We start from the raw sequence: 17,546 nt of genomic DNA, 5'->3' as shown, positions 1-17,546 counted from the left end.
TCCGTCGATGATGCTCTCCACTTACCAACGGAATAGCAACACACTTTCAATAAAATAATTTTACATTTTTTAGAGGTATTTTCTAGTAATGTTTTTGACAAAAAAAAAACCTCTGTCAAAAAATTGTCGATAAGGATATAACTTCAAATTAAATAAATTGGTGTCAACATTTTTAATAAAAATTTCCATTGATATAATGGGTACTCATCAATATTTATCGATAAATTTTCAACCAAATATTCCACTAATAATGATCACAACAAGAAAAAAAACATATTTCGACAGAATCAATTTCGTCGAAACATATCCATTGATAATAATATATCTTTGTCAATAGATTTTCAATCAAATGAATTTTTGCTTTGCAAATATATGATTAATGAATTCCCAATAAAATTTTCTAACGTATGAACTAGGATTATCGACAAAAACTTGTCAATAATACTCTACATGTACCAATGTTGATGATTTGATGAAATATTCCGTCAACAATTCTAAGAAAAAATAAAAAAAAATGGTTTTCAATAGAAAATTTATAAAAAATAGTTTAGGGTTAAAATACATAACTTATTTCTCTTTCACGTTTCATATTAGCCCTACAACCCTAAAATCCAAGTCGCTCCCTACTCCCTCCGCTCCACTCCACTCCACTCATCCCTTCCTACGTCCCCTTTTCTTTTCGTTTTCCCTCTCGACGTTGGCGACTCCACCTTATCTCTTGCCACCATGGATCTTTCCCCTTATTCCTTCGACTTCTTATTTTCCATCTTGTTTTTCTCTACTTTTCTTCTTTCCACCCTCATCTGTTTTCACCTCTCCCCCTTTCTCCGTCTACACATCGCTCTGTCATGCTACATTTTCTCTCACCCAACAACTGTACACCCACGGGGGAAATTTTTCCTTAACCCCAACAAGGCATAGTCAGCTTGGGAAAGCTAGAGGTTGTCATAAAAAATATTCATTGACTATGCTTTGCTCTTTGTCACTAAAAATGTAGCTTATTATTTAGGGTTAGAGTTGAAATTGGACAATGTTAAGATTTGACACCTTTGTGTGTGTGTGTGTGTAAAAGGAAAATGTAGCTTTGTAAGGTTTTTGTGTTTGTTGGATTGTGGCTACCTATGCTGCTATTGTATGAGCATTGGAGCAATTGGATGGTGGTTCCCAACTGCGAAGGGCCACTACTAATTTGCGCTTTAAACAATTGAAAAATTTTAAAGGGAAATGGAGTTAAAATTGAATTTAGGACCAATGTGATAGAACTCTTTCTTCATTGAGGGGAAAGAGGTGGTTGGTTTGATATTTGGTTGTGTGGTTTAAAGTTAATTTATGCTAAATCATGCAAAATTCTTTTATTACATACACCTATTCAGAAGTTAATGTGAATGCATATTTTTGCTACCAAATCAATTAAAAACCTTGTCATTAACACAAATCAATTAATCAATTAATTGAATGAATAATTTAACAAATCAAATGATAGTAATTAGCACTTGAGCATTTAGCTCATTGGTTGGTGCATAATCCTCCTGTTTTAAGAGCTGGATTCGAATCCTCCCTCTCTCAATTATAAAAAAAAATAAAATGATAGTAATTAATCAATTCAAAATGTATTAGTAAATTTAGTAAAATTTAAAAGTATTTACATTAATTAAAATTTTATTAAATTAATTAAATAATTTAACTAATCAAATGAAAAAAGTTTTAGTAGTTAAGCAATAAACTAAGTTAGTAATATTATTTAATTTTAAAAATATTTAAATAAATTAAGGTGTTTAGTGAGGTAACTAAATAATTTACTTAATTAAGTGTTAGGGTGTTATAAGTAATTAAGGAATTAATTAAATTAGTAATATTAAATAATATTATTTTTATTTAAATTAATTAAGGGTTTAGGGAATTAATTACAAAATATAACTAATTCTGAAAAATCATGTATTAGTAATTAATCAATTCAAAATATATTAGTAAATTGAGTAAAATTTAAAAATATTTACATTAATTAAAGTTTTCTTAAATTAATTAAATAATTTAACTAATCAAATGAAAAAAAGTTTTAGTAGTTAAGCAATTAAATAATTCTAGTATGTAGTTGGATTTTATTTTCGATTGATGTTTGTGTTAATACTTGATAACGGACAACATCATATGTTTATTATAATATTTTTCTCAGCATGGAACGAGATAGGAGTTGGATGTATTCCCAAGTCAATTCAAGTGAATTTTTTAAGACATAATTTGTGAATGGTGTAGATGAATTTATTTCATTTGTGTTTAGTCAACCAAGATACATGACTAAGAATAAGATCAAATGTCCTTGCTTTTGGTGTAAAAATAGCAATTTATTGGTTGCTAATAACGTTTAGGAACACTTATTTCGTAAAAGGTTTACCAATGCGTACACAATATGGGATGCACATGGTGAATTGTTCCATGCTGGCTAATGATAGGAACATTTTATTGGTGAACAGAATTAAGTTGTTAATGAACTCAAAGTAGAAAATCCTTATGCTGAAATGATTATGGATGCTTTACAATAAGAGTTTCAATTAAATGATGAGACTTGAGATGAACTGGGCTTTCCTAAATATCCAAATTCGAATGCTGCAACCTTCCTTTCATTGTTAAATGATGCTGATGCAGCTTTGTGGGTTGGATGTGAAAAGCACACAAAACTATTAGCTATGTCACAATTATTGAATGTGAAGTTAGAATTTAACATGAGTGAGCATGCTTTAATCATCTGATGTAGCTAATGAAGGAGTTGTTGCCATCTGATGAAGCATTATCGACAAATTTTTATAAAATGAAGACACAATTAAAGGCACTTGAGCTCAGCTCTCAGAAAATTCATGCATGTAAGAATTATTGTGTGTTGTTTTATAACGAATATTCTGAGTTGTCTTATTGTTCATCTTGTGGTCATCCTTAGTATAAAACAGATAAATCAAGGGAAGGAAAGGAGAAAAAATTCTTTTGAAGATTTTACAATGCTTTCCACTAACACCGAGATTGCAAAAGTTATATATGTTAGTGAAAACTGCAAAACACATGACATGGCATGCCACACACCAATATTATGATGAAGTGATAAGGCATTCTGTTGATGGTGAGGCATGGCAACATTTTAATCGTACCCATCAATCTTTTGCCTTTGAGCCTAGCAACGTCAGACTCTATTTATGTTCAAATAGTTTTAGTCCATTTAGGCCGACAAAAAATTCATATTATGTTTGGCCTGTAATGGCCATTGTCTATAACTTACCTCTATGGATATGCACGAAGCAACTGTACATCTTTTTTAATATGATCATCTTAAGGAGGTTACAAGTCTTAAATAAAACATTGATGTGTTTTTTCGACTGTTGATAGATGAGTTAAAAGTTCTGTGGGATGAAAGGACTGTCTTGTACGATACCTTTACTTGCCAAAATTTTGTTTTAAGAGCAGCATGCCTATGGACCATTAATGACTTCCTTGCATATAGTATATTGTCCGGGTGGAGTACTCATGGACGTTAATCGTGTCCATATTGCATGGAAAATGAAAAGAGTTTCTTTTTGGAGTATGGGATGAAGGTTTATTTTTATTGTCATTAACAATTTTTGCTGATGGATCATCCTTTTTGTCGCCAAAGAGATAAATTTAAGAAATGTGTTAAATGAGACCTTTCAATTCTTCGATTATCCAATGCAGAGATCTTGGAACGATTGGACTCAATTGCAAATATCACGTGTGGGACAAAAATGGGCAACCAAAAGTTACCAGGTTTTGAATAAACCCATAATTGGACTAAGAAAAGGATATTTTGAAAATTACTATATTGGCAGACGAATCTCATTTGTCACAATTTGGAGTTGATGCATATTGAGTATAACGTATTTGAAAATATATCAACACAATGATGGATGTTCTAGTGAAGATAAAAAGCAATATCAAGGGTTGTCGTGATTTGGAGGTGTGTTATAAGTGTTCGGACAACGCTATTGCGTCCAACAACATGTCGCAGGCTAGGGGTCGAGAGTTGAGTGTCGGCTTATTGACTCAAACTCATCCATATCGATGGATACTTCCGCATCTTCTCAAAGGAAGGTAATTTCCTCTACTCCAATTTATATAATTAATTATATGTAGTCAATTTAGTTAATTAATCATTGTGTTTTACTAACAATAAGTTTATTTTGTAGAACTTTTGAGGAGACTAGCGTTACTACAATGATTACACGAATTATCAGAGTAACTTTAGTGGACCTTAATCGATATGGAGGCAGGTTCTTCAAGAGCATAAAGAGAACATGGGGCGTAAATTCGAGGTAACAAAAGGATATAGTATTAGAGTATATCTATAATAATTTCCCGTACTAATATATATTTTTCTTCAATGTAGGAATATTTTAAATGGGTTGCTATAGATGCAACGAAGGTTCGATCCATATGAGAGAAAATTTGCAAAGACTACCTCAAGGATCTATTAGCGGATGAGCACAACAAGGCCAAGATGGAGACAGGTGGCCTCGATGTTGATCTTCTATTGACAAAGGGTACAACACGACCTTGGATCATTGTTAAAGTATGGAACCAACTAGTTGATAACGTATGGTCCAAGACCGAGTGGCAGTCACGTTCACGTCAGACCAAGCAGAACTATCTGATAGAGAAAGACAGCAACGTTGCAAAACATATAGGTGGTTCTTTGCCTTTCGCCTTACACCAAAAAAGGATGGTATGTGGTTTTATTTTAATACTATAAAAATCATTCACTTAAATAATACAATTCTTTCTGTTATTAACGATTACGATACTATGTAATGATGTATTTTTATATTCTTATTCTCTTTTAATGATTACAGTCTGAGGCAAAGTAACTCCAGGTGACGTTTTCCAAATTCTCCGAACGCACTCACAAATGGCAGAAAAGTAGTGGAGAATTTGTGGACAACAAGTTCAAAACTATCTGTGCAAAGTAATACGTGTGTTTATATATATTCGACATATATGTTGCTTACTGATTAAATAACTTAATAATTTTAATTGTTTTTCTATTTGTAGGAATCATACACTTTAGCTTTCTTGCACAAGTACGGTGAGGAGCCGTCGACCCAACTGAAATTTTATCTTGAGGCATGGATCGAGGCCATTGGAAAGCCCATTAGTACTCACACCCACATCTACGAATTTGGCATTAGAGTCCCTGTTTTGATATTTTTAGATCTAATTGCGACATTTGAGTTTGCTAGCGATCCTGAAAGTGCACAACCTCCTCCTTCTTTTGCACTTAAGCCCAAAAGATATCGACAATGGATTAATAATGTTAGTACTTGATGATGTTGATGGGTAGAATTAATAACTTATTGAAGGTCATTGTAGTAAGGTTATCGCCTTCAGACACCCTTCGAGTCTTCCTCATCACAACATTTGGGTCTGCTGCATCCACCACAACAGCAACCACCCCCATCCCCTACATGAGGTTTTTATCAGATACTTATTTGGATTCTTATCATATGTTTACATTGATTTTTTTTATTAATTATGATTTGTATTACATTTTCATATATTTTTATATGCATATATGTTTTCTATATGTTTACTTTATCAATAACAACATCATATAATAATTTTATTACAAACCGGACAAAATTTAATTTCCTAAAAGAAAATCGATCCTATAGTTATTACCGACGGAATTCGTAAATTACCAAAAAAATTCATCAATTATCAACGAAATTACCAACGGAGTTCATTCACAATACCAACGGATTTGAAGCCATTGTCGATGGATACTACTAGTGCGCTTCAAGGCTAGCTCTATCTGCTATCCGTCAGCAAACCTTTCAGTAAAGACCGACGAAAATGGTGATGTTATCTTTCTGTCGATAATCATTGATGAAAATTACCAATGGATCTTAATTCATCTGTAATGTTACTAACATAAATTACTGACAGAATTCCCCCATTACCAACAACATATCGGTTGACGGATCCGAGCTTTTGCCAATGGAATATTCAGTCAATAATTTACCGATGCAATATTTCATCACTGACGGATTTGTCATTTCTGACCACAGTTTTTTCAATTGAATACCAATGAAAATTTTTGTCGGTAATATAACATGCTAATGAAATATTAACTATTATTGACAAAATTTTTCGTCAATAATATTCTGTTTTTCTGTAATGGATGACATATTAATGGCAAACTTGACGACTTGGGATAACCATATATGCATTGAATCTTGAGCTCCTTTTCTTTGTTTACATGCGCTTGCATTTCAAAATGTTCGTAATTTCTTTTAATTTTTTATTAAGATTTGGATTGTTATGACTTGAGATTTCAAATATTTCATACTTTTTATGCTTGTTGTATTTTAATAAAATTTAAATTTTGATCATTAATATCTTGTTTAAGACATAATTATTTGTTTAGTTGTGATTTATTAGATGTGTAGTTAGAATTTAACATTATTATTAACAGATTGTCATAAAATTAATCTATCAAGTTGAAATTATAATATGTTATCGATGAAAGTCTATTACTAAAACACAAAATTTTCAACGAATTTCTAATTTTTTAAAATAGATTTATGATTTCTCTCAAGAGATTTTGACTCTTTTGATAGATTTTTGACAAATTGATAATTTTTTTGCTATATTTTCAATAGATTTAAGAAGAATTTTCGACTTCTCTTAATGGACTTTAAACGTTTCTTACATATTTATGACTTTTCTCCACAAATTTTCAACTTTCTCCAACGAAATCTTGACGAATTTAGTAATATCAAAAATTTAAAATACGAGAAATATTAGATTCATTTTTGACCAAATTTTCTGGAAGTTGGGCATACATTTGCCAATCCAGTCAAAATATTATATCTATCAGGCGTCTCCCTCAGGTGAAAAACATGTATGCCACTTGTCAGGTATTTATTGGATGAAAATGTCTTGCTAGTTAGACTCTTTAGGCAACCCAAACCCTTCGTGATGATGATCTTTCTGCCACGTGCAGAGAATGCGTTGGTTGAGCCATTTCTACCAAACTCAAAAATCTGACTTGTTTTTTTTTTTTTAAAGTTAGAGAGGAATGTCATTAAACGAGGAGGGAAGAAGACGTTTTCCCTCCACCCAAAGACAAAAGTCATCCTTATCTACGTAACACCGAAATATTGGTTGGTATACTCACATCCAGATCAGTATACTTTCCCAATATCTCGCCCTCTGATTTCATCCTGAACAGATACAAGAAAGAGAGACCAAAAGAAACGGTGATTCCTACCTATTTACAAAAGCTGACCCCGACCGAAAAACGTTACATCCATAAAACAAATCATTTCTCCCTATGCAGAACATCCAATTCCTCAAAACAAATCCAACAGCATCCTATTGTCCTACATTCCACAAGGAACCAGAGGAAGATCCAAACATTTCTGACCAAAGCGCAGCAAGGAAATCAAACAGCACAACTTAATTGAAAACTCGCAGCATGTCTGATTAGAGTTGAACTCCCTCTTTTGCAAGACTGTCAACCCTCTGGTTTGCCTCACGTTTGATGTGATGAATCTCCCAATCTCCTAGCTTCTCTTTCATCCTTTCACTCTGTATCAACCATTTACGCATCCTCCAAAGCGCTTCTTTCGATTACTGAATCCATTTAACCACGTTATTCGAATCACTTTTAATAACAAGTTTGTGACCATCATTCCACCTTGAAACCGCGAATATCATCATCGCTTCCTTCACTGCTCTAACCACTGCCAAGTTTGCATCCCCAATGCCAATTGATTTTGCAAAGAGAATCATCGGTTTTCCTTTATCATTGCGCAACATCCCTCCAAAAAATCTGGATTGTTTAAGTTGCTAAAAACCCTCTCTACTGTGTGTTAGCGTCCAATTGGTTGAGTACTATTTGAAAGTTGAACATAATATAAATATTCATAAACATTGTTTAATGCATGAAAAATACTATTCGTCCTAGCATTTCATATCTGCCCAAAAATTTTATCTTACTTGATGTGACAATATTCTGTTAGTTAGTATGATTATAATATTTCATTGATACATGATTTGACTGACTTATAAATTGATAGACCCCATCTCTAAATTTATTTAATAGCTAACTATTAGTCAAGAATACAAATATTTGGAGTAAAAGTAATGACAAAGTAGAATGACTCTCATTACATTTATATAATTTGTGAATAGTTGATTAAGTAGTTAAAAATGGAAGAAAATAATATTACTCAAAAAAATAATTGCTTCTTGAATGACTAGCTAATATCTAAATGATACACTGTTACTTCAAAGCAAACCATTCACCTGACACAACCAAACCATTGAAAAGCCAAAAACAGAGAATCGAAACCAAATGTAAGACACCAACCTGTGGATCCACCATCCAAGTAACAGCGTTGGGTTTTTTTTTAGGTTGGTTTAAGTTTAATATATATTGCTGCTACCTTGTTTTTTGATTATCTGGGTGTGATGCTGCCTGGTTTATTTTTGGTTGCTGGTGGCTTGAGTTGTATAGGGACTTTTTTGATCTTATCGCTTTTTCCTACTCTAGAGTGGATTTGTGGAGATCATGCTAACCTCCTGGGTTGTTTTGGGGGATGTACATGTTGTGATAGGAGATATAGAGTCTTTCTTTCTTGTAGATTTTACTGTTACGAGTAGGAAGACATTAACTTGCTCTTCTTTGTTTCTTTTCATTAATGAATTCTATTCTTTTTTTTTTTTTTTAAAAAACAGCATTGGGAATTTGGGGTGTGTTGTTTAAGTGCTCGTAAACAAAAAGAAAGGTGCAACTGTTACCGCATGCATGTATTAATGTTAAACTGTAAATGGCTTGAGTGGCCTCTACTGTATATGATGAGCAAGTTGGGAGGAGTCGAACACTAGTCTTCCATTCACACATCTGACAATCTCTTTCAATCCACAGGAAAGTTGAAAGTTGAACACCCACTTGCGTTTGTCCCCCTCCCCTCGGGTAAGTTTCCAGCGTGATCTCTTCAATTTGAAACTAGTACAACAAAACAGCAGTCCTACACTTCTACTCCTAATGGGGGGTTTCTAACGGAGACGGTCAAGTGTCCGTCCTCTAGGGATTTGCAGTTTCGTTTCATTGGCCCGTGGTTGAGGAGAGTGAGCTTGTCATCTTTGGGTCAAATTTCTACTACGGTCGATCTGCCCAATTAGGTTGGGTTGGAAGTTTCAAAGCAATAGCCTATCAGCCTGGTTTTGTCTCATTCACCCAACTGGGGCCTTGTCCTTTTCTTGCTTGTTTCTGGTTAGATATAATATTAGTACTAGCATTTTATTAGTCGTAAATTTAGGACAAGATTGCTTTCCTAACTCCTTTTTGGCATCTCACATTGCACTTCACGGAAAGTCATCGCTCCGGCTTTGGAACTGTGGCGGGCCTTTCGTTTTGACTTCAATGGACGTGCGATGGTTTTTATTTTATAAATTTCGCAAATACAAGACACAGGAAAATAACAACACTTGTGCTTGGTTTTTTTATTTTGAAGTGCTACTTAAAAATTATTTGGAGTTGCTTCAATTAATAAATTTCTTAACTGTTGAGATCCATAGCTTAATATTGCTATCAGTCAATAGTAAAAAGAAAGCTAAAAAACTGGAATTAGAATATCAAGTTATGAACTTTGGTTGAACATTTAACAAAGGATGCAACCTAGTACTAGCTTGTTTAAAGTAATTTTTTTTAAAATATATATATATATGTACAAAATAAATTTAATTTTATGAGTTGTAATACTAAAGAATATTGTATTTTTTGAGATACTAGAATTATACAAAGCTTGGAGTATTTATACATAGAGAGAGAGAACTCTGAATAATACCCCTGGTTTAGGCTATTCACAAAATAAGCATGAAATTAAGTCACGAAATTCCATTAACGGGATGAAATCAAGGATGGTCAACCTCCTCCCTCAAGCTCAAGTTGGTAATAAAGCAACCAACTTGAGTTTGGATGCAAGGTCCCCAAAATGTCCAAGTGGATGGGCTTTAACTTAATAATAGCAGAATAAATTTCTTATTTAAAGAGTTGAATTCAACTTTTTTTTTTCTAAATCTTGAAAAGAAAGAAAGAGCAAAAATGGACTGATTAGTATTTTTTTTAGAAAAGTACTGATTAACATTAGATCATAAAAAATATGAGCTCGTATTGGTAAGGGGTGTAATCGAGTTGATAAAATACTTGGATCGATTGAAAAAACTCATGGCTCCAACTTTTTATTTTTTGTACTCTAGTTTGGCTAAAAAGGCAATCCATTTACGAATTGAGTAGATCTAATTATCATTAACCTATATAATGAGTTTGATACTCAAATCAAGCTTCAACTCAAAATATAAATTTAAACAAAAAAATATGTAAATAAATATTATATTTTATTTATATATAATATTAAAAAAATTCAAAAAACTTGATAAAATTCGGGAGCTAATCGAAGCTAAATATTACAAAACGCATCAAATTTAATTATTCATTTAGTCGGTTCAAATAGCTTAGTATATTTTTATGAAAAAAAAAAGCAAGGGAGAAAAATAATAAAAATAAAAAATACAAGAAAAGGAAAAAGATTCCACTACAAGGAATAGTTTACATAAGTCATTACTGAAAATATGTATTATCTTTTACCTACATAGCTAAATTTAAACGGTGTAATAAATTTCATAATAATTTTTTTAATTGAAATAAATGAATTAAAAAAATATTAAAAATTAAATTACATTCAAGAATTGAGTTCGTTGTTTGTGCATGATCTTTTTATTTAAAAATAAAATTAATTTTTTTTTAATTTTAAAAAAATTAAATTAAAAAAATAAGTGACGGTTATTAAAGAAAAATAGTGAGTAAGTTTAATAGAGTGCGTTTTTAGTTCATCATCCACGATTATATTATAAAAAAATAAAGAAGAAAAAAATTTTAAAAATAAATTATCTTTTATCTTTCATTCTTCACTCTGCAACTAAAAGAAAAAAGAAAATTCTTTCTTCGAAGCAATAGTGTAAATGACATCACAAGACTTGACATGCATGATTAATACGCCACAAACCATGATGACATGTCACGTTGACCCATTCTCACCTTTCCTTTCATTTCCAAAAATCCAACAAACGCCTTCCCATGGGCTACTGCAACTGAGCCCGCCACAACTCGTTCCCTCCAACTCATTCGCCCCTTTCTGTCGCTGTTTTCTTCCTCTCTCTCTCTCTCTCTCTCTTTGGTTGAATGGTTTTTGCTTTTTGCAGTAACCTCCTTGACAATTCATAAGAAAATTCCGCTGCCAAAAGTTTGAGTTTTCCAATGACTCGTAATTTTTTCTTTCTTTTTTTCTCTTGGTTTTGTTTGTCCATTTGAAGGTAGACTCCAAGTAAGTCTCTCTTCAAAAATCTCAGCTTTATTAAAATAAATAAACAAAGTTTATTGTTTTCTTCTTCCTCTTTTGTCTATCATAGTTGGATTTTTATTGGTCCCATAACCATACCAGCTACAAGTTTTACTGGGTCATATTCGTTTATGAATTTTCTTCTTCTTTCTCTGTCTAAACTTTGTACATACAGAAAATAAACAAAGAAAGATAGGGAGAGAAAGAGTCAAGGGGTTTAGGTAGAAAAACAGGGCTCTTTATTGTCAAAAAGACCATAAATTTCCCATTTTGAATGGCCTTTCCCGGAAGTATCCTTTAATGGGTATCAATTAATTTGTTGGAATTTTGGTTAGAGTTCTTTTTTTTTTTTTTTTAATTTGAGATGTTAGGCCAAGAAGAAAAAGACCGGCATGCCGGGGCTGCTGCTACTGCCCGGAAACCATATCTACGGTCAGTTTCTTGGACTGACCGTTCGCCAACTAAGCCTAATCCGAAACCGCCACAGAACACGAAGGGGAGGTCTTGTTTGCCTCCCCTTTCAATAACTAGAAGGCCCGTGGAAGAGTGGCCAAAAGCTGGTTCTGATGATCTCGGTGTTTGGCCTAATCCCCAGACGCCTAGAGGCTCTGTTAAGCCCCCTGAGAGTCCGGGTTCCAATATGGAGTTTCAGTTGAGGAGAGATAAGCTAGCTTTCTATGATAAAGAGTGTTCCAGGATTGCTGATCATATTTTTTTAGGGAGTGATGCCGTGGCAAAGAACAGGGAAATTTTGAGAAAAAATGGGATTACTCATGTATTGAACTGTGTTGGTTTTGTTAGTCCCGAGTATTTCAAGAATGATCTTGTTTACAAGACACTTTGGTTACAAGATAGCCCTTCTGAGGATATTACCAGTATTCTGTATGATGTGTTTGATTACTTTGAAGATGTTCGAGAACAAGGCGGGAGGGTTCTGGTGCACTGCTGCCAGGGAGTGTCAAGATCAACCTCTTTGGTTATTGCCTATCTCATGTGGAGGGAAGGCCAGAGCTTTGAGGATGCGTTTCAATATGTGAAGGCAGCACGAGGGGTGACTAATCCGAATACAGGATTTGCTTTCCAACTTCTGCAGTGCCAAAAGAGGGTGCATGCTGTGCCCGCAAGCCCGAATTCTGTGCTTAGGGTCTATAGAATGGCTCCGCACTCATCCTATGATCCTCTTCATCTTGTACCAAAAATGTTAAATCATCCTGGTAAACAAGGACTTGATTCACGTGGGGCGTTTATTGTGCATGTTCCTTCTGCTATATATATTTGGATTGGAAAGAAATGCAACCAGGTAATGTCGAGTAGTGCTGGATTGGCTGCCAATCAGGTTGTTCGGTATGAAAGGGCTCAGGGTCCTATTGTATCGATTAGAGAAGGGGAAGAGCCTTCGGAATTCTGGGATGCCCTTGCTACTGGACAGCTCTCAGCAGATGGTTGTGACAGAGCAGAGGTCAGGAACGTAGATAATTTGACTTCTAATAACGATAAGATGGCTTCGTCAAATAAAATTTGGGTCGGTGAAAGGAAGGTAGATGATTATGATTTGGATTTTGAACTGTTCCATAAGGCACTGGCTGGTGGAGTTGTTCCACCTTTTTCAGTGTCAACCGCTGAATCAGAAACTTGTCTTCCTTCCAGAGAAAATGGTTGGGGTAGGCTAAGACAGAAGTTTGCTAATGGCGTCATGAAAGAATTTGTGAATTCATCCAAACTGGGTTGTAAGTTGACTCCAGTCAGTGATCGATCTGACATGGTTATTGACATTCATAGAGATTCAGAAGATAACGTTTCACTCTCGTCACCATCATCGCCGTCAATCTTTCCATGTGGTTCACCAGACTCCTTCGACTGTTTCCCAGATAGTAGCCCAATTCGGAGTCCAGGTCCTTGTGAGGAAGTAGAACCGTCAGTTACTCTTTTTGATTCTCCATTGCCACCAAGGTCTCATTGCAGTTCACCAAATTCTTTTTCCTCTTTTGTGGCTAGCAGCCCAAAATTCAGTTCCAAGTCTCCTACACTTTCACCTTCAACATCTGACTATGCCAGTTCATTTACGTTTTCACCCTCATCCTCTAATTGGTCTGACTTGTCATATTTGTCTTCTCGGCAGCCATCACCCTCTGGCCTGGAAGCTACTGATCTGTTTTCAGTCAAGAATGTTTCCTCGCCAGATAATTCTTGTTTGCCATGTAAAGAAACTTTCCCTTCACCGACCCAGACATTTTCTTCTGACCTCACTTCGAGGGCGGCAAATACTTGTTTGCCTTGTAAAGGTACTTCTCCCTCAATTGCTGAGCGCAGGGGCAGTCATCCTCCACCACGTATGCTTCTACCATCAGTTGATGAAGCAGGCCCCAGGAATCTTGTAAGGTCTTGGTCCTTTTCTCTGCCCGACTTGGATGATGATGTAATGAATCAATTAGATTGTAATCAATATGAGCCTGAAAACAATAGAGAAGAGTTAATGTTAGATTCTGAAGCTGTTGCTGCTAGTCTTGAGTCACATAGTGGGACTGAAGATAAAAGGGAATATGGTGAATGTCATCCTCAATTCGGTGGAATCTTTGAGAAGGGTTCAGGAGTAACCACCTCGGCCCTGTACCATTGGCCTACACTCAATAAAGTGGAGATGAATGGATCTCACATCCTTGAGTCTGGAGCAACATATATGTTGTTGGCTCCAGATGCAAGCTTGGGTACAAGTGATTCTGGTGTTTTATATGTCTGGCTAGGGCGTGAAGTTGTGTGTGAAAAAGGACAGAGCCAATTTGTAGGCTGTGAGGAGACATACAAGGATAGCCATCCTCACTGGGAATCTGTTGGCCGTGACTTTCTTAATAAAATGGATTTGCCCCTAAATGCCTCTATACAGGTAACCTCCGCACTTCTATTCTGAAAATTACATAAGAAATCTTATTTTCCTTTAAAATTTGTGGTTTTTTAAGTCTCTGTTCAATAGCTTATTAGTGATTTAGAATTCTGCATGAGCCATTAAGTGGAATCACTTTTCTCTAGGTCAGAAAGAAGATTGAGAATAACATTGAGGGTAGTTGTATTAGTGATCTGTAATCCATTAGCTGCAATTTCTGTGAATTTCTATATATATATATCTTCTAGTTCAAGAGGCCAGATTTAAGTATAACAATATATTTTTGTTGGATTCTTGTCGATGTACATCCTCATGTAAATGATGTGAATAATACCATGCTTAGAGCTTAGAGAGGTATTGTTGTGAGACTTCCACTTCAATATACATTTTTTTCCTCTTAGCTTGGAAGAAGGGAGAACAGTAGAGGGAGAATCGCCACCCACTCCTATAAAAGTAGTGGAGGATTGAAAAGGAATCAGGTTACATGTGTAAACTTGGTTGTTGATCCTCTCCATCAAACATACAAGCTCTAATTCCAGACTGCTACAAACTTTAGAGTTGATAGTGTTGAAATCAAGGGGCACATGATTCTTTTCTAGTGAAGTTAACTACTGAAGAGTGAAGAAACAAGGAAAGGGTTTCTTGTAGTGAGATGCATTAATTGAAGTTGGTTTATTTGATAAAGTTTTAGAGGTTAGGCTGGTTAAGCAAGAGATCTATGCGTATTTTTGGTCAATTACCAAAAATGGTGCTGGTTAGGTCTGGTTAGGAGCTGATCAAGCTTCCTGATGTTAGAGAACCTGTATAATTGCAGTTATTGTTGAATAGGTCATTGATCAAATATGTTACAACTTTTTTATTTTTTGCTAAAAGAAAAAAGGATATGGAAAATGGGAGGGGCGTGGTTAAACTATAGCTGCTCAGAAGTTGACAGGCGGAGTCTAGACAGGCATGTAAGTCCCACAGGCACTCTCTCAAACGAAGTTGGATACAGAAAAAGAGGGGTGTAAAGTAGAGGCATTTGTGCTTGCTAACTTGTATATTGTTAGCATAAGAATTTGGCTTCTTTGAACAAAATTTGTTTTCCTCTTCGGTAGTCTCAAGTGTCTTTTGACAATCTCCTTGGGCCTTTTTTTTGGCCTAAACCTGAACTTATTCAATAGGTTGTGTGTTTTATTGCATTATTGTTATAGTTTAAAGCAGTCTAGACTGCTGAAACCGTAGGAAGAAAACCAGACTACTACACAGACACGGGTCTCTTCTTATCCCTCTGGTTTTTCGTTTTGGTTTGATATTATGAGCTATTTCTCTAATGTGGAAAATTTATTTGCAACATGTAGATAGTTACAGAAGGCAAGGAGCCAGAGCAGTTCCTGAACCTTTTCAACTGTTTTATCGTTCCAGAAGGCTGAACAGGGCAGCCATGATTGAGAGTGGCTAAACCATGACGTAGGGTTTCTTCAAGAGGCTGGTAATGATCTTTCTTAGCACCCTCATCGAATGTCAGAATGGAGCAATTGCAGCCTAGTGAAAAAAAGGGAGTTGGGCATCCCAAGCAGTACAGGTCATAACTATATGCTTGTGAGATGTATCATTTGACCAGATCCGAGGTATTGTTTTAACCATGTACAGAAATTAAGCCTGCTGTACACACTAATAGGAAATCCAAGTAAATACTCGGTTGAAATAAGCAGTTGTGAAATTTATTTGTCACCACCCTGTTCTTCAGTTTTCCGACTGGCTACATCCAACAACGAAAGGTGTTGCTCTTTGGGTTTGAAAAGAGAATCAAAGTGACTTTCATTATTAAAGTGTTTCCCCCTTTTCCCGGTGCATCTTCTCTGTGGTTATCACGAGTCTAACAAAATGGTTGGTTTCAACGTGTTTAAGTATGAAGCGAGGTGTGATTTAGACCAGACCAGACACAGGCTAAACCATGAATCACTAGAAAATCATCGGAAAAGTCAAATTGGTGTCTATCAACTTCAGTCGACGTTCAATGTAGCAAATTCCCAAGACAAGGTATGAAAAGCAGTGCTTGGGAAGAGGAAATACATTGCCAATAAACGTAAACTAGTCAAATTTGCACGCTTTGAATAAGGACGTATTCAATCCGACCCTAGAATACTTACAATTATAGCATTTACTTAAGCCGATGAAGTTCAAACATAAAGCCAAGCAGTCTAATTAAAACAGGCGACCAAGACGCAACTACACCATAAATTCAATTTTTCTGAAGAGATAACTGGTGGAGGCAATTTTCAGTTGAATCAATTTAATCGATCAGTTCGGTTTGGTTCAACATCTTACGCAGATGTTTTAATCTTTGACTATTGTCATTTGCACCACTAGGTCCAACATCAAAGGATGAAAGATCCATCCCTTCTTTAACCTCTAACAAATCATCAACCTCCTCTCCATCTTTGCATCATCCCCCAAAATCAAACATATAAAAATGAGGTGATTGTTTAATATTGCATCTTCATTTACTAACCTCCAAGTGTATGAGCATTTTGCTCCTCTAGGGTGAGTCCAACTCTACACACCCAGTTGGGATGAAGGATTTTCCTCGATAATCTAATAGTCAATCTTCTCAATACACTCACACTCAATAGGATCGAATGTTGTCTTCTTGCTGTAAACCCTACAAACTTAAACAAAATAAATGAATTTGACTATCATATTCCAGAGTCGTCTCCATAATGAACTAAGTAAACAGAGTGACATAACAAATTAACAAGATAAAAGCTACATACCCATTTTTCAAACGGATATTGAGAAGTACATAAACAACATCATTACCTATTCCTCCTCTTTGAATGGACCCTTTCCAACACGCTCCTATTTTTTTCACAACCAGAGGAAGAAACAGTTTGACAAGAAGTCGTATACCTGAATTGTGCAAATTTGGAGTGTCGTGCCCAAACAACCTCCGCCATTCATCTAGAAGATAAAAAGTGACATTTAATATGTAAGCATCCAAAACTAAAAAAACATAATAACAGAAATTCACATTACGTAATTAAAATAATTTCTTTTGACCATTGTTACCCAGTCTTGAAATTTTGCAGAAGCATAGGCTACCTCTAGTCCAAAATCATGCATAAGCTCTCAAAACAGAGTTGTCTCATCCAACAACTTGGTTTTGCTAACCCCAATAACTTCGTTGCTAACAACATTTACAAGCCCTTCCATAACCTTGGCTTCTGACAACTTTTTTTGATCATACAGAAAAGCCAGATTCACTCAATATGCAGCACCAT

At 35.0% G+C, this 17,546-nt stretch overlaps 1 protein-coding gene across 1 annotated transcript; it reads left to right on the top strand.

The window, feature by feature from the left end:
* Nucleotides 1–11,129: 11,129 nt before the first annotated feature.
* Nucleotides 11,130–16,094, top strand: LOC18609597 (protein-tyrosine-phosphatase MKP1-like). Its single transcript, XM_007044784.3, has 2 exons — nt 11,130–14,286; nt 15,624–16,094. Exons 1-2 carry the CDS (start codon nt 11,770–11,772, stop codon nt 15,693–15,695), a joined length of 2,589 nt encoding a protein of 862 aa, XP_007044846.2. The 5' UTR covers nt 11,130–11,769; the 3' UTR covers nt 15,696–16,094.
* The last annotated feature ends 1,452 nt before the right edge of the window (nt 16,095–17,546 follow it).

Source organism: Theobroma cacao, chromosome 2, assembly GCF_053813885.1.
Source record: "Theobroma cacao isolate CCN51 chromosome 2, ASM5381388v1, whole genome shotgun sequence".
Lineage (NCBI taxonomy): Eukaryota > Viridiplantae > Streptophyta > Magnoliopsida > Malvales > Malvaceae > Theobroma > Theobroma cacao.
This window is presented reverse-complemented; position numbering and strand designations above follow the sequence as displayed.